Raw genomic sequence first — 19,562 nt, forward strand, 5'->3', positions numbered from 1 at the left:
TCTGAAACACTCTTTTTATGTAACCTGCTTACTAATAATTACTAGACTTGGGTGCATTAACCCTGGAAATAGATTTTAATAACAACCCCTAAAAACAAAAGACATGAAACGACCAAAAAAAAAAAAATGCACTAACTAGAAAAACACTTGGCAGCCTGCTCCAGACTCAATTGGAAGACACCCCCCTCCCGCCCGGCCTTTGCAAAGGGCCCCCCACCCTCCTACGGGCCCCTCCAACAGGCTAAGAGAGTCCGCTCCGGACCCCGCCCTCCCCTGTCCCTGCACCGCCCTCGGCCCTGAGCTCGCCTTCCGCGTGGCTCCACCCCCTTCCGCTTCTCTCCCCACGGTTCCAGGAGCTGGGGTCAAATTGTCAGAGCAGGCTGATTTGCATAACCCAATGGCTGTGCATATGCAAATGAGGCTGGTGGTGGTTGGCTGGAGGTTGGCAGGATAACTCGGGCGAGCGGGGCCTTTGTCCTTCAGTGGCTGTGAGGCAGCTGCCCCGTCGGAGTCGCGGCCCGTGGCGAGGCGAGGGGGCCGGGAACGGGCGAGCGAGTGGGGCGAGAGGGACAGACGGACGGACGGACCGCGCGGTGGCAGCGGGAGCTGGAAGAGCCTGTGAGGGAGTGCAGAGAGCAGGCGCCCAAGCGCCCACCGTGGCAGGAGCAGTCCGCACGCCGCGCTCTCTCTGAGGGGGATTTGCAGTTGCAATATGACTTTGGAGGAATTCTCGGCTGGAGAGCAGAAGACCGAAAGGTAAGGCGGCCGGAGTCTCTCCCTGAACTCTTTTCGCCCACTGCGTGCACCCCATTGCGGCCCCTCTGGGCAAGGTTTGGCGGGGAGCGACTGGTTAAAAGTTTGCAGAGGGCACCTCCCGTCCGTCTCGCTCCGGGGGCCTTCCCCGAGGCGTCCGTGGACGGAAGGAGCGTGCCCCCAACCCGGCCGAGCCCTCCAGGCCTTTGCAAAAGGCAGAAGGGACTGTCCCTGCCGGTGCCGCTCCTGCGGCTGGCAGCCTGTGGCTGCGCCCAGCGCCGGGGACTGGCAGCGCCCTCGGGGGAGGGTGGCGGGTGGCCCTCTCGGGGTTTTTCGCAGGCCACCCGGCCTCTGGGCGTGTGAGGGTTCACTGGGGGTGACAGGGCCGGGGTGGGGGGGGCTTTGGGTTTGCAGAAAGCGGAGCGGCGCGGTGGCGCACGAACTCGGGAGGCAGAGTCGCGGTGCAGGGCGAAGGGGCGGCGATGGCCCAGAAGGGACCGGGGCTGACGGGACCCCTTTGCTCTCCCTCACGTGTAGGATGGATAAGGTGGGGGATGCCCTCGAGGAAGTGCTCAGCAAAGCCCTGAGTCAGCGCACCATCACCGTCGGGGTGTACGAGGCGGCCAAGCTGCTCAACGTGTAAGTGGGGCCCTCGCGAGTCCCTCGTGGCACCCCCTTCTCTCCCCAGCCCCGTCGGAGGCGACCTCGCCGAGCGCCCCCCCGCCCTGCAGCGCAGCTTCCTGCGGCTTCCCACCTGCCCCACGGGCAGCGGGCAGGACGGGGCCGACCCCGGGACCCGGGCGGGTATTGCGGGCGTCCACGCGGACGGGTGGTGTCTCTGCGTTCATCCGCCCCTCCCGCTGCCCTCAGCGACCCGGATAACGTGGTGCTGTGCCTGCTGGCGGCGGACGAGGACGACGACAGGGATGTGGCTCTGCAGATCCACTTCACCCTGATCCAGGCGTTCTGCTGCGAGAACGACATCAACATCCTGCGCGTCAGCAACCCGGGCCGACTGGCTGAGCTCCTGCTCCTGGAGACCGACGCAAGCCCAGCAGCGAGCGAGGGCGCCGAGCAGCCCCCGGACCTGCACTGCGTCCTGGTGACGGTAAGCGAGAGGGGGGCTGCGGGCCGGCTGGAGTGAAGAGTTCTGGAGGGGAGTGAGCGAGGGTTCAGAGTCGCCTGACTGCAGATCTGGAATGAGGGGGAGGGCAAGAGCGTGGCTGCTTTTGCCCCATTAGAGAGTGTGGCTGGACTTTCGGCCGAGATGTGCTAGTTTCATCATCAGGATTTTCTCTGGTACAGAACATGTCTAAGCACGTTGGAGGCTGCCAGCAGCGGAAGAGATCCTTGTGAGTCAGCATTGTCAGCCCAGCTACTCCCTACCTACATCTGCACTACCTCCCGTGACTAATTCCTTTAGTAGGGCAGATTAGATAAAGCCAAATAAATTCCTGGCTCACCCTCATTAAGGAGTCAGCTTCATTCGCCGCCACTCAGAGTTAAAAATAGAAATGGTGTAGGAGACAGACCTTATTAATTCCCTAGAAATACTTGAAGAGGATAGAGTGGGAATTTTTTCTCTGCAGTCTTCCATTTTTTTTAATGGGCCTTTTTTCCCTGGTAAAAACCTTTGGTAGATAGAGAACTTGTGTTTTCAGAGGTAATATGATAGCTTTGTCTTTTACATTTTACTCTTTTTGACTGGTCTAGTTAAGTGGCAGCCTAACCATTTTGGTACTCTTGAAAATTACTACTCCTCTCCTGTCTTTGGAGAGGTATAACAGGTGGCATTTCTAGTTAACTGCTATGCAGCTTTCATCCATTGCACACACAGCATGGAAATATTCCTCAGAGTTGTTTTCACTCAGGTCTCTTCCACAGTACAACTTTGGTAGGACAAACCTGTGAATGATAATGTCATTCCATGCATATATATATATATATATATATATATATATATATATATATATACCATGCATATATAAATACCATGCATATATAAATACCATGCATATATAAATACCATGCATATATATATATATATATATATATATATATAATGGTTCAGAGGGTTGCATGCATTCAAACTTTGCAGAGTATGGTTTAGTGGAGAATTACCCTTAATGATTTTGCAGGAAACCAACTACCTAGAAGAAAGCTTATTTTTTATGGTTGTAACTGGTCTCTATGTCACACAGCCAAAGTATAGAACGTTCAGGTTGTCTTCCTCTTAAAATAAGTGTAATTATTAGCAAATGCTGATTTTTTTTAAAATAGTGAATTTATTTTTCTCAATTTGTTTCCAGAATCCACATTCATCGCAGTGGAAGGATCCTGCCTTAAGTCAACTTATTTGTTTTTGCCGGGAAAGTCGCTACATGGATCAGTGGGTTCCAGTGATTAATCTCCCTGAACGGTGATGGCATCTGAATGAAAATAACTGAACCAAATTGCACTGAAGTTTTGAAATACCTTTGTAGTTACTCAAGCAGTTACTCCCCACACTGATGCAAGGATTACAGAAACTGATGTCAAGGGGCTGAGTGAGTTCAACTACATGTTCCGAGGGCCCGGAGATAGATGACTTTGCAGATGGAAAGAGGTGAAAATGAAGAAGGAAGCTGTGTTGAAACAAATACAAGTCAAAAGGAACAAAAATTACAAAGAACCACGCAGGAAGGAAAACAAACTATGTATTAATTTAGAATGGTTGAGTTACATTTAAATAAACCAAATGCGCTTTGTTAAAGTTCAAATGTGCGGCAGTAGTTTGGGTATTTTTGGTTTATGTGCCCTCAAATAAAAGAAAAACAGAAAGGGTTGATCCTATTTTAAAACCATATTTTATTGTATTTTGATGAGATGTTAAATTCTCAAAGTTTTATTATAAATTGTACTAAGTTATTTTATGACATGAGAAGTTATTTATGCTATAAATTTTTTGAAACACAATACCTACAATAAACTGGTATGGAATAATTGCATCATTTCTTAATGTGTGCTTTTGTTTCTTTTAACTTGGAATGTATTTTTAAGTTTTTTTTTATATGGAAAAATTAAAACCCTTATGAAATCATGTAGTATATGTGTGTATCTCTATATATAGATAGATCTCTGGTGTGTGTGTGTGTGTGTATTTTTTTCCACTTTTAAACATTTGAGCTGGACGTGGCATAGTTTTATTTTTTATTCTTTATTTAACAGACATTTTACTAGGGCCCTACTCTATCTACATGGTGTCAAAAGTCAGAAAACCAAAGGTGATTTAAGAGGAGTTGGGGGTCGCAGTTAGGGAAAAGGTGTTAGAGACTATACTTGCAAAATCTGAGTAGTTATAGTTCAGTGATAATAATGTTATAAGAAGACTATGCAAAATACTAAGGAAGCAGAAAGGTGAAAGTGACCGAAGTTAACCTGCAAGACCAGGGAAGGTTTTATTGGGGAGACAGCAAGTTCTGTGGGTCTTAAAACACAAGTGTCATTTCCCCAGCTAGGATGCTGTTGGCAGCGACACTAGTTTGTGCAAAGGTGTGGAGCCCTGAGAGACCAAACCCTGTTCGGGGAACAAAGAGTGATTGTGTGTGCGCCTCTGGTGTAGAAAAGAAAAAGGAGAGATAAGGTTGAAAAAGTAGGTGGGGATTAGGCCCAGACTATGAAGGCCATTCTGTTTCACCCTCAGGCATTTGGGCTTCCTTCTATAAACTTTGGGGATTCAGCAGAGGCCTTCACACAGGCAGTGACGTGATCAGTGTTCTAGGAAGATAACACCGGGGACTGTGAAAGGGGTTATTGGGATAAGAGGCTGTAGGTAATGCCAACCAGGAAGTGACTGTACCAGTCCAAGGCTGTGCATTTTGCAGAACCATATTTAAGGAATAGGGAAGTGGCCTGGCAAAGATTTCTAGTGCCCTTATTCTCTCCAGAGCTGTATGTTTTCCAGCTGAGCATTTCTGCTATGGTTTTGAGGGGTCTGGTTAAGTTAGATGGGGCAGATGGAAGAAGAGAACAGAATAAATGAAAGCCTTCAGCAGAACAATCATCTCTTAGTTGGAACAGTCACTTGATAATTAACTGCAACAATCTCCTGTAGGTATAGCCAAAGAAAGCAAAAATGCTTACTGAGAAGTCTAACATGGCTTTAGTCCACGGGATATTTTTTCTTTTTCTTTTCTTTTTTTTTTTTTTTTTGCCTATTTGGCAAAGGGCACCCTCAATGGCTCCCCTGCCATCTGTCTCCCATCCTTGTCATGACCACATATAATCAGGGAAAAGCAAAAGTCTGGAGAGAAAAACAAACCAACTAATACTAACAAAAAGCTCCAAGTTTCTGCATTTTAAGAATAACATGAGCCCGTGTGCCCTCCACCTTGCAATTAAGTTTCTTTTTCCACATCTTACAGAAATGTGGGTTTTTAGGCCTTGTTTAAGCTCATTGTATTTTATTTAAGCTGGTGCCTAATCCAAAGCATAACTAGTATTTAATACTTGTTTTCCCAAAAGATTGAGAGCAATGAGTTTTCAATAGAGTTTTCTTGCCTTCCTACTAAGGATTTTCAAGCCCCTTCCTCAGTTGCCTGATTTAAAACCCTTGCAAAGATGAGTAAATTAAAGCAGGAAGCAGGGAAGAGATCGGCAGCGTCGCCTGGTGTTGAAGACCATGGGGAGCAGCCAGTATTAGCCCCTCTGCATCTCGTTCTCCTCATCTAAAGATGGAGGTAAAATTACCCAGCTTGCAGAATCGTTACCTCTTCTACAAAACTGTATCTTCCCTAAAGGTAAGAGCTAATGTCTGGTTCATAATTGTAGCCCAGGATTTAGCACACTTGTCAGCAAGCAGTAGGTATTGAATTAGTATTTGTTGACTCAATGAATGATTTAGAAATAATGAATGCAAACTACCTGGCATATAATAAATAAGTGCTCAGTATAGTGTGTCTATTACTAAACTGCAATAGCAATAGGGAAACTAAAAACCATCCATCGGACAGATTTCTCTGATGCCTTAAAACACAGTATAAATATATTTATTTTGAGAAAGGAGTTTAGAGTCTCTATTCTAAATCCATAGTGCTTAGAGGTATGAAGCAATTAATAGTCTACATTCTTCAGAGTGTTTTGTTTCAGGAAGGTCCCAACAATTAATGCAGAACTCTTGTTTTGGGTTTTGCTTTAAGTTTTAACTATTGTTATTCTTCCCTGACGGAACATAACGCAAAGTTACCATTGCATTGAAAAACCCAATCATGAAACAGCTGATTGTAAACACGTGTGCAACTACCCAGACAGCGTCTCCCTCTAATTGGTGTTAATAGTCTTCAGTTGTTGCCTTAAATGCTATGAAAACCTACTTATTGCTAGTAGGTGGAAATGTTACAACAGGAACAAAGCTCTCTTCACCTAACTCAGGTGTGCTGAATGTGGAAAACACCTATTTTTTCCACTGGCACCTTCACCTCAGTGTCATAGACAGCATTGCCTCCTCCTTTTACAATTAACCAAAGCCCTCAGTAAGTTAAACTTCTATACTACAAGGACTCGTGAAGGTAACTAATCACCTGTAATACATACATTACTTTCCAAATAAACAAAAAGGGTTCTTTCTAGGAAAGAGCATTTGTATACTGTCAACTGGAAGCAGTTCCAAAGTTTCTTTTGAGATGCTTTGCTGTAACCCTTGTGAAATCATCGTTTCCTCAAATTGCAACTATAGAGGTTAAATTTTGTTCTTCAATATGTGGTAAGAAGCTGCAAACAGTGTGACACGTGTTTCCTTCAAATGAACAAAACTCCCCATGGCATGATTCATAACACAGGGCCGGTGTCCCTGAAATTGCACTGAATCTTTTTTTTTCTTTTTATTTATTTATGTATTTATGCATTTATTTATTTATTTATTTATTTAAAGCTTATTTATTTATTCAATATATGAAATTTATTGTCAAATTGGTTTCCATACAACACCCAGTGCTCATCCCAAAAGGTGCCCTCCTCAATACCCATCACCCACCCTCACCTCCCTACCACCCCCCATCAACCCTCAGTTTGTTCTCAGTTTTTAAGAGTCTCTTATGCTTTGGCTCTCTCCCACTCTAACCTCTTTTTTTTTTTTTTCCTTCCCCTCCCCCATGGGTTTCTGTTAAGTTTCTCAGGATCCACATAAGAGTGAACACATATGATATCTTTCTCTGTATGGCTTATTTCACTTAGCATCACACTCTCCAGTTCCATCCATGTTGCTACAAATGGCCAGATTTCATTCTTTCTCATTGCCACATAGTACTCCATTGTGTATATAAACCACAATTTCTTTATCCATTCATCAGTTGATGGACATTTAGGCTCTTTCCATAATTTGGCTATGAGAAAGTTGAGAGTGCTGCTATGAACATTGGGGTACAAGTGCCCCTAAGCTTATTTATTTATTATGAAAGAGAGAGCACCAGTGAGCAGAGGAGGGGCAGAGAGAGAGAATCCTGAGCAGGCTCCATGCTGTCAGCACAGAGCCTGATGCAGGGGGCTCAAACTTACAAGTTGTGAGATCACGACCTGAGTCAAAACCAAGAGTGGAAGCTTATCCAACTGGGCCACCCAGACACCTCTCCTTTTTAAAAAAATTTTTGTTTTAATGTTTATTCATTTCTGAAAGACAAAGAGAGAGCACAAGCAGGGGTGGGGCGGAGAGAGAGGGGGACACAGAATCTGAAGCAGGCTCCAGGCTCTGAGCCGTCAGCACAGAGCTGGACACAGGGCTTGAACTCACGAACTACTAGATCATGACCTGAGCCGAAGTCGGATGCTTAACTGACTGAGCCACCCAGGCGCCCCTCCTTTTTTTTTTCTTTTTAACAGTCCTTAGAGAAACATAAGAAACTCTGTGAAAAGGCTGTATCATGAAGACCACCAAGAAATATTTAATGAGTCCTTACTATGGGCAAGGAACTATGCTAGTTATATTGAAGTCTGCAAAAAATCAGCCACATACTCTGGCCCCAAGGAGTTCATAGTCTAATGAAGCAATGAGACATGCACATCAGTAGATATAATCCAAGGTGAAAAGTACTCGGTAACAGAAGAAAGGCCCGGAGAACTGCTAATGGGATTCAAAAGGTAGAAATCCCTGGAGGGCATGTGGGGATGGCATGGACCAAACTGTAGTAATAAGCTCTTTGATCCGAAGCTAGCACTGTATTTTGCAAACCGCAGAAATTACTTAATTGATTGACTATGGAATATAATTCTGCTAGGGGCTGCAGAGAATACACAGATGTAGCCTATGGGAGGGTTTGCCCTTAAGTTTATAATCAAATAAGAAAATCAAGATCAGCACATTTATTCCTTTAGCACTATTTATTGAAAGGATGTACCTGACACTGTGTTAGGTCCTGGGGCTACAAAAGTGAAAAAGCAAGGTCTCTGCCTTTAGTGGAGATGCCTGACTCCTGCAATTTAGGGTGATAAGTGATGATGAGTAATATTCAAGGCCTGAGTGTTCCTGGGCCAGGAGCATTGCCAGAACAGTGAGACCTGAAGAATCAAGAGCTCGGCCAGGGGACTGTAAAGAACATTTGTTCCAGGAGGGGGAACTGCAGCTCCGAAGGTATGAATTCAAGGCATCTTTGGGGCTAGCTTCTGGGGGGGCAACCATAACAGATAGAGGGTTTACTACATGCTGAGCACTGTTCTAAGAGCTTTGCGGTAACACATTAATATTCACAACAACCCGGTGGAAGTAGGTACTATTACTGCCATTTGGAAAATGAAGAGATATATTTACCTGGAGTCATATTACTGTTAGGAAGTTGCAAATCCAGGATGCAGACCGAGGTAATCTGGGTCTAGAATTCTTATTTTCCAATGATGGGTAATGAAGTAGGAAAGGTGGTAGGAACCAGACCATGAAGGGCCCGTCCTATTAGTCAGCCTTTTTTATTAGGTGATAGAAGGCTATTTTAGGGGTGCCTGGCCGGCTCAGTTGGTAGAGCATGTGGACTCTTGATCTTGGTGTCGTGAGTTTGAGCCCCATGGTGGGCATAGAGATTACGTAGTAAAAAAAAAAAAATTTTTTTTTAAACCACTTAACACTGAGAAAAGAGGCAGTATGCTATCATCAGCATGAAAGGCAAGGAAAAGATGCTATGGCTCACAAAGTCCTAGTGCAAGGTTAGAAACTGCTAGCTAAGAGAAGTTTGGCTTTTAAATGTTTAAAAAAATTTATTTTAAATCAGTTGTCAACATTTAAACATGGAGACATTTTTTAGAAAAATTCTGATTTCCATTGCTATCTGTGGCAACAATTGGCTGGAGTTCAGAGGAGGCTTTTCCCTTTTAAACAAGGATTTCCTGTTTGCCACAGACCTTACCCCTCCCAATTGTCAACTCAAGCCTGCTTGGACTCACTTAGGCTTCCCTTCCTAATCCTTTTAAGCATGTGGGGTTCACCCTTCACCTCCAACAATTCACATCTCTCAGTCTGGGCCTCAGAACTTTCCTGTATAAAGTGAGGTGCTTGCATTATCAGGATTTCTCAATTGTTCTGATAATAAGACCTATGGATGTTTGTTAAAAATGCAGCTTCAAAACCCTTCCCAGGAGCTTCAGATTAAGTGCGGCTGAGATAAGGCTCAGAATTTATTTTTTAACAAGCACTTCAGGTAATTCTTATTATCAGAGAAGTTTGAGAACTCTTGGCGTTCTTCCCGCTGAATTTCAGCAAAACCATTCTACAAGTCTCCGGGGAGTGGGAGAGAAGGAGGGGGAAGCTCTCATTTGATCAGTCTCCAGTCTCCCTGATGCCAACCCACTAGGAGCTAAGGAATATACATTTCTCTGCAAAGATTGAAGAGATCTTCAGCGAAGTGATAAAACCAGAAATCTTTGCTACTTGTGGATGGAGTTAGAATTTACTAGTTTACTAAGGTGGTTACTGTACAAGTTACAAGAACTCCAAAAGGCGAAAGAGTCTGCAAAACAGAATGGCGCTTAGCACTGCCTTGAACTGGCCTACTGACAGACCTGTTTATTATGTGCTAAACACAACACTGGGCACTTTGGACAAGACAAGGAAGAACCTGATCAGAATGATCAAAACAACCGGTTGTTGACGGAGTAGTGCTTCGTGTCAGACACAAGCTAGGAGCTTGGGAAGTGAATAGAGTTCATATTTTTATCATATCAATTAGAACTGTCTGGCTTATAACATGCTTACGCATTTATGAATTTGAGTCCTTGCCAAAGCAACTCAGGTGCAGAGAAGTCAAAAGACACCTCCAAAGTCACAAGGCAAGGAAGAAGAATCAGAATTTTACTGTGAACTCATTCCTCTGTATGCTGGAGCTATCTCTTGAAGAGGCCAACCAGACAGCACAGGTTAGCCCGGGGGAGGATGAAACCAATTGGATCTAATCTTTTACTTATCCAGTAAGTAGGACAGAGCCTCAGGAAAACAAAAGGAGACAAAAACCAGGGGAGAATTCTAAGAATTGTTCTCTTTCATCTTAGAACTTCGTCAAGGTAAAAGTGATTTCTGTCCCTAGGTGCTTTAATGCTTTTATGCTAACTCATTTTCTACAATCAAGCGTCTGAGAAAGAATTTAATATGCACAGAAGCAGCAAACTTTCTTAGTATCACCACTTAACACCTGATTATATCACTGTATTGTAATTGTATTATAATTATCAAAATACTAACTTCACAAGAAATGGCTTACCTGGAGAAGAGCCTTCTGATTTCCTTTTGCTTCCTTGTGTAATTGTTAAGGATTGAGCTGAAAAAAGATAAAGACTAAAAGTGTAGTAGTTAAGACAATGGGCTTTTATAACCAGAAAGACCAGGGCTTGGATCCTTGATCCTCGCTAGAACTTGAGAAAGTTAGTGTAACTTCTTTAAGCCTCAATTATTTCTCCTTTAAAATGGGAAAATAAACAAGGCTTATGTCATTGGTTTGTTATGAGGATTAAAGGAATAGCGCATAGAAAACACTTAGATCAGTTCCTGGAAGTACTCGATCTATGCAACCTAATGATAATTACATCCCCCATGAGTAATCTTCTATGTATGTATGTTATGTATGTCTTGTATGTAATTACTCTGTATTTGCAAATTAGAGGGTGATTTAAAGAAAAAAGAAAACCCCCAATAAACCACATAGCCCAACGGAACAGAATATGGAAAGACACCATCTACTTAGGTTATGTTCATTTCGACTAAGCTAGTTTGTCCTCCACTTCTATTAACTGAATTTGGTTCTTTCTTGTTTATTTATCAGAATATTTTCTGTTCAAGATCAAAGGTCACACACATACTGCATGCTAAGCACTGTGCTAGAACTTGCTATATAAACATGATTATGGTACGGTCTCTACCTGCAGTCTAGTAGAGGAAGCTGACACATTTTCAAGTTGGTGTGGTGTCAGGGCAAGTTTGGGCATGTGCTGTGTGTGTGTGTGTGTGTGTGTGTGTGTGTGTGTGTGTTTAGGGTAGTGGTGGTGGTAAGGAAGCTTTCCAGGAAAGAGAGATGCTTGACCTGAGTCTTGAAGCATGATTAATAACTAGTCAGGGGAGAAAGGTGTGGCCCATGAGGGACTCTTGTAGTCTGTGGTATTTACTAGAGGATTAAGTGTTAAGGAAGGGAGTGGAGAAAAGTAGGCTGAAAAGGTAGACAGAGACCAGATCATAGTCTTCTATACCCTTTCAAAGAGCATGGGCTTTGTCCTGCAAGTATTGAGAGAATTTTAAGGGTTTTATGTAGAAAAGTAACATGGTTAAATTGGAGTGTTCTAGGGTGCACTCTTCTCAGATGGGTCCAGTTGGCCAGACTACAGAACGCTGGATGGGATTTAAAGGGGATAGCAGTTCATTGTTGTCCATCTTGACTCCCTGCCTCTTCATTCTGTGAATCTTCTTTCTTAGGAGTTCTCCCCACTTCAAGGGTAGATTTGTAATACAGGTCTAGCCAATCCTTCTGACTATGGTGATTGGTTTGGGGATAGACATGTGACTTCAGCTGGGCCAATCAGAAAACTTCCCGAGACATTTCCACTAGAGTAGAGAATCTCTTTCTGGTGTTGGGCTGATGCATGTGTCTGTGTTGCTTAGCAGCAGGCTTGCCTCATAGAGAAGTCTATTCAAGAGGAAAGGTCAGAGATGAAACCTGAAAGCAGAACTCCTGAATCCAGCCCTACTTGAAGTGAGGCCCGTGGATTTCCAGTAATGTGCTTAAGCAAGTTTCATTTGCAACTAAAAGTATCATGAACAATGGGTATTGAGGGATTTCTGGAATGTGAGATTCTTAGAGCCCAAACAAGAATAGTCCCAAGTAAGCCAAGATAGTTGGTTACCCCAATGCCAGGGGCAGCCACATAGGCTGGAGTCCAGATGGGAGGCTTTTGCAGTAGTTCAGCAAAAGGGATGATATAGGCCGAATTTGTAGCTGATGAGGAAAATCAGGATGGATTTGCGAAGTATTTGGGAAATGAAATGGGCAAGAATGGGTGATCAGATGTAACAGATCAGGGAAGATTCTTGAATGCCTCTTCAGTTTCCAGGTGTGGCAATTTAGTGATAGTGCTACCAATTAAATTTCTGGAAGGGAGATGGATTTCGACACATCATGTTCCAAGTCCCTGTGTGCTATCTGTTGAAAATGTCCAATAGGGTAGGTAAGTCTGATGCTTGGACAAAAGATGGGCTGGATGTATAGATTTGGAAATCTTTAGCATATGAATAGCAGTGACAATGGATGGACTTTCCAAGAAGAATGAGTAAAATGGGAAGAGCAGCAATGGGCTAAGGATTGAAACTTGGGACTGAGGGTGGAATTTTAGGAGGCAGAAAAATGAAGAGACAGAGGAGGGAAAAAGGAGAGTTTGATATCACAGAAGTCAGTGATGCAGAATGGTGAGTTTATGAAAAAGAATGATTCAAGCAGTTGGGTCCTTGAAGCAGAGACTGAAATGCTCCATTGAATTTGGAAATTGAGAGTTCACTGGCCAATATCCTGGGTGAAATCAGTTCCATTACAATAGTGGGAGTAAAAGCAGGATTGCAGCCAATTGAGAAGAAGGGAGGTGGGGCAGAGAAGGCAAAGAAGGTTGATCACTCTTTGGAAAATTTTAATAAAGGAGAGAAGGCAAGGGGCTTTCAGAATAGCTGGAGGGTTTGGACTTGACCTCGAGGTTGCTTCTCAACCTGTGCATCTGATGGAAGATACTCAGATGGGTGTGATGGAGACATTTGAGTGTGAGAAGATAGGAAGTTTGAGAATTCAAGCCAAATGGCCCCAACATTTTGTTTGATGGGGAAGGCAGAATTGTTTGCCTGGTAGGAAGGTGATAAGTAGGAGGGTTTGAGAAGGGTGATAATGGTTTGGAATGAAGGAACTAGACAGGTCAAATGAAAGAATTGTGAGACACTACTGGAGACTCAGCAGAGATTAGAAACACTACTGCCAGTTTCTCTCCACTACTTTATTTTCCTCTTACATTCTAATTACCTTTATGAAAACAAAGGCTATGGCAGGACCCTGCTTAAAAACCTCTACCAACTCCCTTCCCTTGCCTGTATAATCAATACAAACTCATAGCCTTTGACTTGACTCAAACTTCCTTCCCAGCCTCATCAACCTTCTCCTCCTCATACACCTGCCACAAATATCTGGGTTGTTTGAATACCCTAGACTCATTTAGAACCTAGTGCATTTGCATACACTGTTTTCTCTGCTGAGACTATCCCGTCCCTGTTCTTCACTAACCAACTCCTGCCCAGCCTTCAAGACCCAACTGATATATTGCCTCCTCTGTGAGAATTTTTGATTTAGGCAGAGCCAACTTCTTTATCATTTTTAAAATTTTTAATTTAGGGGCCTGGGTGGCTGAGTTGGTTAAGCGTTTGACTCGATTTCAGCTCAGGTCATGATCTCCGTTTATGCAATTGAACCCTGCGTCAGGTTCTGTGCTGACAGTACAGAGACTGCTTGGGATTCTCTGTGTGCCTCTCTCTCTTCTTTCTCTCCTTCTCTCTCTCAAAATAATAAAACAATAAAATACAACTTAATTTAATTTTAATTCTTGTATAGTTAACATACAGTGTTATATTAGTTTCAGGTGTACAATATACTGAGTCAACAATTCCACGCATCACCTGGTGTGAATTCCATTCATCACAAGTGTACTCTTTAATCCCCATCACCTATTTAATCCTTCTCTCTACCCATCTCTTTTCTGGTAACCCTCAGTTCTCTATAGTTAAGAGTCTCTTTCTTGGTTTGTCTCTTTTTTTTTTCTTTTGTTCATTTGTTTTGTTTCTTATATTTCACATATGAGTGAAATCATAATATGTGTCTTTCTCTGGCTTATTTAGCTTAGCATAGTACCCTCTAGATCCATCCGAGTTGTTGCAAATGGCAAGATTTCATTCTTTTTTATGGCTGAATAATATTCCTCTTCTTGATCCATTCACCTATTGATGGACATTTCCATAATTTGGCTTTCATAAATAATGCTGCTATAAACATAGAAGTACATGTATCCCTTTGAATTAGTGTTTTTGTATGTTTGGGTAAATACACAGTACTATCATTACTGAATCATAGGGTAGTTGTATTTTTAACTTTTTAGTGAAACTCCCTACTGTTTTCCACAGTGGCTGCACCAATCTGCGTTCCCACTAACAGTGCAAGAGGCTTCCTTTTCTTCCCACATCCTTGCCAACACTTGTTGTTTCTTGTGTTTTTGATTTTAGCCATTCCGATAGCGGTGAGGTGATATCTCATTGTAGTTTTGATTTGCATTTCCCTGATGATGAGTGATGTTGAGGATCTTTTCTTGTGTCTGTTGACCATCTGGATGTCTTCTTTGCAGAAAAGTCTGTTCATTTTCTGCCCATTTTTAAATTAGATTATTTGGTTTTTGGGTGTTGATTTGTAGAAGTTCTTTGTATATTTTGGACACTAACCCTATATTGGATATGTCATTTGCATGTATCTTCTCCCATTCAGTAAGTTGTCCTTTAGTTTTGTTGATTGTTCCCCTTGTTTTGAAGAAGCCTTTTATTTTGATGTAGTCCCAATAGTTTATTTTTTGCTTTTATTTTCCTTGTCTCAGGAGACATATCTAGAAGGATGTTATTATGGCCAATGTCAGAGAAATTACTGTCTGTGCTCTCTTGTAGTATTTTTATGGTTTCAGGCCTCACATTTAGGTCTTAATCCATCTTTAATTTATTTTTGTGTATGGTGTAAGAAAATGGTCCAGTTTCATTCTTTTGCATGTAGCTGTCCGGTTTTCCCAACACCATTTGTTGAAGAGACAGCTGTCTGTTTCCCATTACGTATTCTTTCCTGCTTCATCAAAGATTAATTGACCACATAATTGTGGGTTTTCTATTCTGTTCTATTGATCTATGTGTCTGTTTTTGTGCCAGGACCATACTTATTTCATTACTACAGCTTTGTAATGTAACTTGAAGTCTGGAATTGTGATGCCTCCAGCTTTGCTTTCTTTTTCAAAATTGCTTTGGCTATTCAGAGCCTTTTGTGGTTCCATACAAATTTTAGGATTGTTCTAGCTCTGTGAAAAATGCTGTTGGTATTTTGATAGGGATTACATTAAGTGTGCGTATTGCTTTGGGTAGTATAGACATTTTAAGTTTTTGTTCTTGCAATCCATGAGCATGGAATGTCTTTCCACTTGTTTGTTTCATCTTCAGTTTTTTTCATCAATGTTTTATAGTTTTCAGAGTAGAGGTCTTTCACCTTTGATTAGGCTTATTCCTAGGTATTTTACTATTTTTGATGCAATTGTAATGGGATTATTTTCTTAATTTCTCTTTCTTCTGCTTCATTATTAGTGTATAGAAATGCAACAGATTTCTGTACATTGATTTTGTCTTTTGTGACTACTGAATTCATTGATCAGTTCTAGTAATTTTTTGGTAGAGTCTTTAGGTTTTCTATATATTATGTCATCTGCAAGTAGAAGTTTTATTTCTTCCTCACTGATTTGGATGAATTTCATTTATTTTTGTTGTCTATCTGCTGTGGCTAGATCTTCCAGTACTATGTTGAGTAAAAGTGATGAGAGTTGACATCCTTGTCTTATTCCTGACCTCAGGGGGGACATCTCTCAGATTTTCCCCATTGAGTGTGATGTTTGTTGTGGGTTTTTCATACACGGCCTTTATTATGTTCAGGTATGTTCCCTCTAAACCTACTTTGTTGAGGGCTTTTATCAAGAATGGATGTTATACTTTGTCAAATGCTTTCTCGGCATTTATTGAAATGATCATATGGTTTTTATCCTTTTATTGATGTGGTATGTGACATTGATTTGTGGATATTGAACCACCCTTGCAAACCAGGAATAAATCCCATTTGATAGTAGTGAATGATATTTTTAATGTATTGTTAGATTTGGTTTGCTAGCACTTCTGTTGAGGATTTCTGCATTAATGTTCATCAGAGATATTGGCCTGTAGTTCTGTTTATTTTGGTATAAGGGTGATACTGGCTTCATAGAATGAATTCGGAGGTTTTCTTTCTATTTTTTGGAAGAGTTTGAGTAGAATACGTATTAACTCTTCTTTAAATGTTTGGTAGAATTCACCTATGAACCATCTGGTTCTGGACTTTTGTTTGTGGGCAGTTTTTTTGATTACTACTTTAATCCCCTTGCTGGTGATTGGTCTGTTCAAATTTTCTGTTTCTTCCTGCTTCACTTATGGGAGGTTGTATGTTTCTAGGAATGTATCCATTTCTTCTAGTTTGTCTAATTTGTTGGCATACAGTTTTTCATGATATTCTCTTATAATTATTTGTCTTTCTGTGGTGTTCATTGTTATTTCTCCTCTTTTATTTGTTATTTTTACTTGAGTTCTTTCTTTTCTTTCTCCCCCCTTCCCTTTCTCTCTTTCATCTGGCTAGAGGTTTATCCATTTTGTTGATGTTTTCAAAGAACCAGCTTCTGGTTTCATTGATCTGTTTTATTGGTTTTCTTACTTTCTAAATCATTTGTTTCTACTCTAGACTTTATTATTTCCTTCCTTCTTCTGGTTTTGGGTTTTATTTATTGTTCTTTTTCTAATTCTTTTAGGTGTAAGGTTAAGCTGTTTAGTTGAGATTTTTCTTGCCTCTGGATGTAGGCTTGTATTCCAATATACTCCCCTCTTTAGAACTGTTTTTGCTGCATCATACAGGTTTTGGACCATTGTGTTTTCATGTTTGTTTCTTTTCTTTCTTTCTTTCTTTTTTTTTTTTTTTTTACTTTTTTATATTTTTTTTCATTTTTGTTTGTTTCCATGTATTTTTTGATTTCTGCTTTTAATTCTTGGCTGACTCACTTATTGTTTAGCAGCATGTTATTTAACCTCCATGTATTTGTGGACTTTCCAGATTTTTTTCTTGTGGTTGATTTCTAGTTTCATAGCATTGTGGTCAGAAAAGATGCATGGTATGACTTTGATCTTTTTGGATTTGTTGAGGCTTGTTTTGTAGCCTAATATGTGATCTATTCTGGAGAATGTTCCGTATGCATTTGAAAAGAATGTGTATTCTGCTGTTTTATGGTGGAATGTTCTGAATATATCTAGTCCAGTGTGTCATTCAAAGGCACTGTTTCCTTGTTGATTTTCTGTTTGGATGATTTGTCCATCGATGTAAGCGAGGTGTTCTTTTACTGTTATTTGTTTACTGTTATTGTATTATTATTGAATTGTTCCTTTGTGTTTGTGATTAGTTGCTTTATGTATTTGGGTGTTTCCATGTTGGGTGCATAGGTATTAACAGTTGTCATATCTTCTTGTTGGATTGTCCCCTTCATGATTTTATAGTGTCCTTCTTTGTCTCTTTTTACAGACTTTGTTTTAAAGTCCATTTTGCCCAATATAAGTATTGCTACTCCAGCTTTCTTTTGACATCCATTTGCCTGAAAAATGTTTCTTCATCTCCTCACTTTCAATCAGCATGTGTCTTTAGTCTGAAATGAGTCTCTATTAGGCAACATATAGATGACTTGTTTTTCTATCCATTATATCACCTTATGTCTTTTGATTGGAGCATTTAGTCCATTTACATACAGAATAATTATTGATAGGTAACTATTTGCTATTTTTTTTTTACTTGTTTTGTGGTTGTTTTTGTAGTTTTTCTCTGATCCTTTCTCCTCTTTTTCTTCTTCATGGTTTGCCGGTTTTCTTTAGTGATATACTTAGATTCCTTACTCTTCATTTTTTTGCATACCTATTTACTGTTTTTTGGCTTGTGATTACCATTCAGTTTATATAAAACATCTTCTGCTTGTAGCAGTCTATATTAAGCTAATGGTTGCTTAATTTTGAACTCATTCTTCTCTTCCCTCCAAGGTTCAGATATTTGGTATCATATTTTACATCCTTCTATTTTGTTCCTTCCTTGACTGATTTTTACAGATTTATTTATTCACTTATTTATTTTGCTTTTGTGCTTCCTATTTTCCTTATTCTTATGTTGTTATTGTTGTTTCCCCCCTCAGAGTCCCCTTTAACATTTCTTGTAGGGCTGGTTTAGTGGTCATGCATTCTTAACTTTTGTTTGTCTGGGAAATTCTTTATCTTCTATTCTGAATGATAGCTTTGCTGGATAGACTATTCTTACCTTAAGATTTTTTCCTTTCCACACCCTGAATATATCATGCCACTCCCTCCTGGCCTGCAAAGTTTCTGCTGAAAAATCAGCTGATAGTCTTATGGGATTTCCTTAACTGTCTTCTTTTCTCTTGTAATCTTTAAACCTCTTTATCACTATTTTTTTTCTTTTTTTTGGTCATTTTAATTGTGTCATTTATGTGTTTAATTGGTCATTTATGTGTCTTGGTGTGGACCTCTTTGGGTTGAATTTGTTGGGGGAATCTCTGTTTACTTCCCCAGAATCATGACATTTTCAGCTATTATTTCTTTAAACACATTTTCTACCCCCCTTTCTCTCTCTTCTCCTTCTGGGATCCCTATAATGTGCATGTTATTATACTGAATGGTGTTGCTGAGTTCTCTAAGTCTGTTCTCATTATGCAGTATTTGTTTGTCTTTCACCTCTTCAACTTTATTGCTTCCCATTACTCTATCCTCCAGGTCACTGATCTATTCCTCTGCTTTCTATAGCCTACTATTTATCCCATCTATTACATTTTTAATTTCATCTGTTGAGTTTTTCATCTCTGATATGTTAGTTTTTATCTCCTTTTAAGGGTCGCACTGACATCCTCCACTCTTTTCTGAAACCGGTAGCTTTATGATCATTACCTTAAATTCTCTACCAGGTATATTACGTATTTCTGTTTCTGCTTAGATCTCCTGCTGTGATTTTGTCATGTTCCTTCAGAGCCAACTTCTAATAATAGCATTTACCACAATGCATAGTAATGTATGTTTACCTCCTACTACCCATCCCCATAGCCCCTGCCTCAACTATCCTGGGAGATCCCTGTCTTTTCTGGGTTTATCCTAGGACATATTTAGCCCACTGCCAGTGGGAACTACTACATTCCTAGCAGGGCATTAACAAATGAATGAATTCCTCTTTTTCTTCTAAAAACCAAATTCTCTGTTACTCACATTTAAAATTTGGATGAGCTATTTTTCTTTTTGTCGTTATGTTTTTGAACTCCTCTTAGAAAGGCATTGTTGGCAATTTGCTCTCTTAATTCTATTAATTGCCTCTAGACAAAATACCTTTCTGCAAATCATTTTTACTTAAAAATTCTTTCCAGTCCTGTTGATGAGTCAATAGCTGAAGTATCAGGAAGTGATTCTTTAAATATCTTTTAAATACCTATAATTA

The 19,562-nt window shown here is 40.9% G+C and overlaps 1 protein-coding gene across 2 annotated transcripts; it reads left to right on the forward strand.

Moving 5' to 3' along the window:
- Positions 1 to 465: 465 nt before the first annotated feature.
- On the forward strand, positions 466 to 3,740 carry GADD45A (growth arrest and DNA damage inducible alpha). Of its 2 annotated transcripts, XM_023257813.2 has the most exons (4): positions 466 to 756; positions 1,291 to 1,392; positions 1,624 to 1,861; positions 3,063 to 3,740. In XM_023257813.2, the coding sequence occupies exons 1-4, from the start codon at positions 713 to 715 to the stop codon at positions 3,174 to 3,176; spliced, it is 498 nt and encodes a 165-aa protein (XP_023113581.1). In that variant the 5' UTR covers positions 466 to 712; the 3' UTR covers positions 3,177 to 3,740. The 2 variants fall into 2 exon arrangements, with proteins under 2 accessions (XP_023113581.1, NP_001009199.1); NM_001009199.1 differs by lacking the exons at positions 1,291 to 1,392; positions 1,624 to 1,861 and having other exon boundaries at positions 713 to 753; positions 3,063 to 3,192.
- The last annotated feature ends 15,822 nt before the right edge of the window (positions 3,741 to 19,562 follow it).

Source organism: Felis catus, chromosome C1 (genome assembly GCF_018350175.1).
Source record: "Felis catus isolate Fca126 chromosome C1, F.catus_Fca126_mat1.0, whole genome shotgun sequence".
Classification (NCBI taxonomy): domain Eukaryota; kingdom Metazoa; phylum Chordata; class Mammalia; order Carnivora; family Felidae; genus Felis; species Felis catus.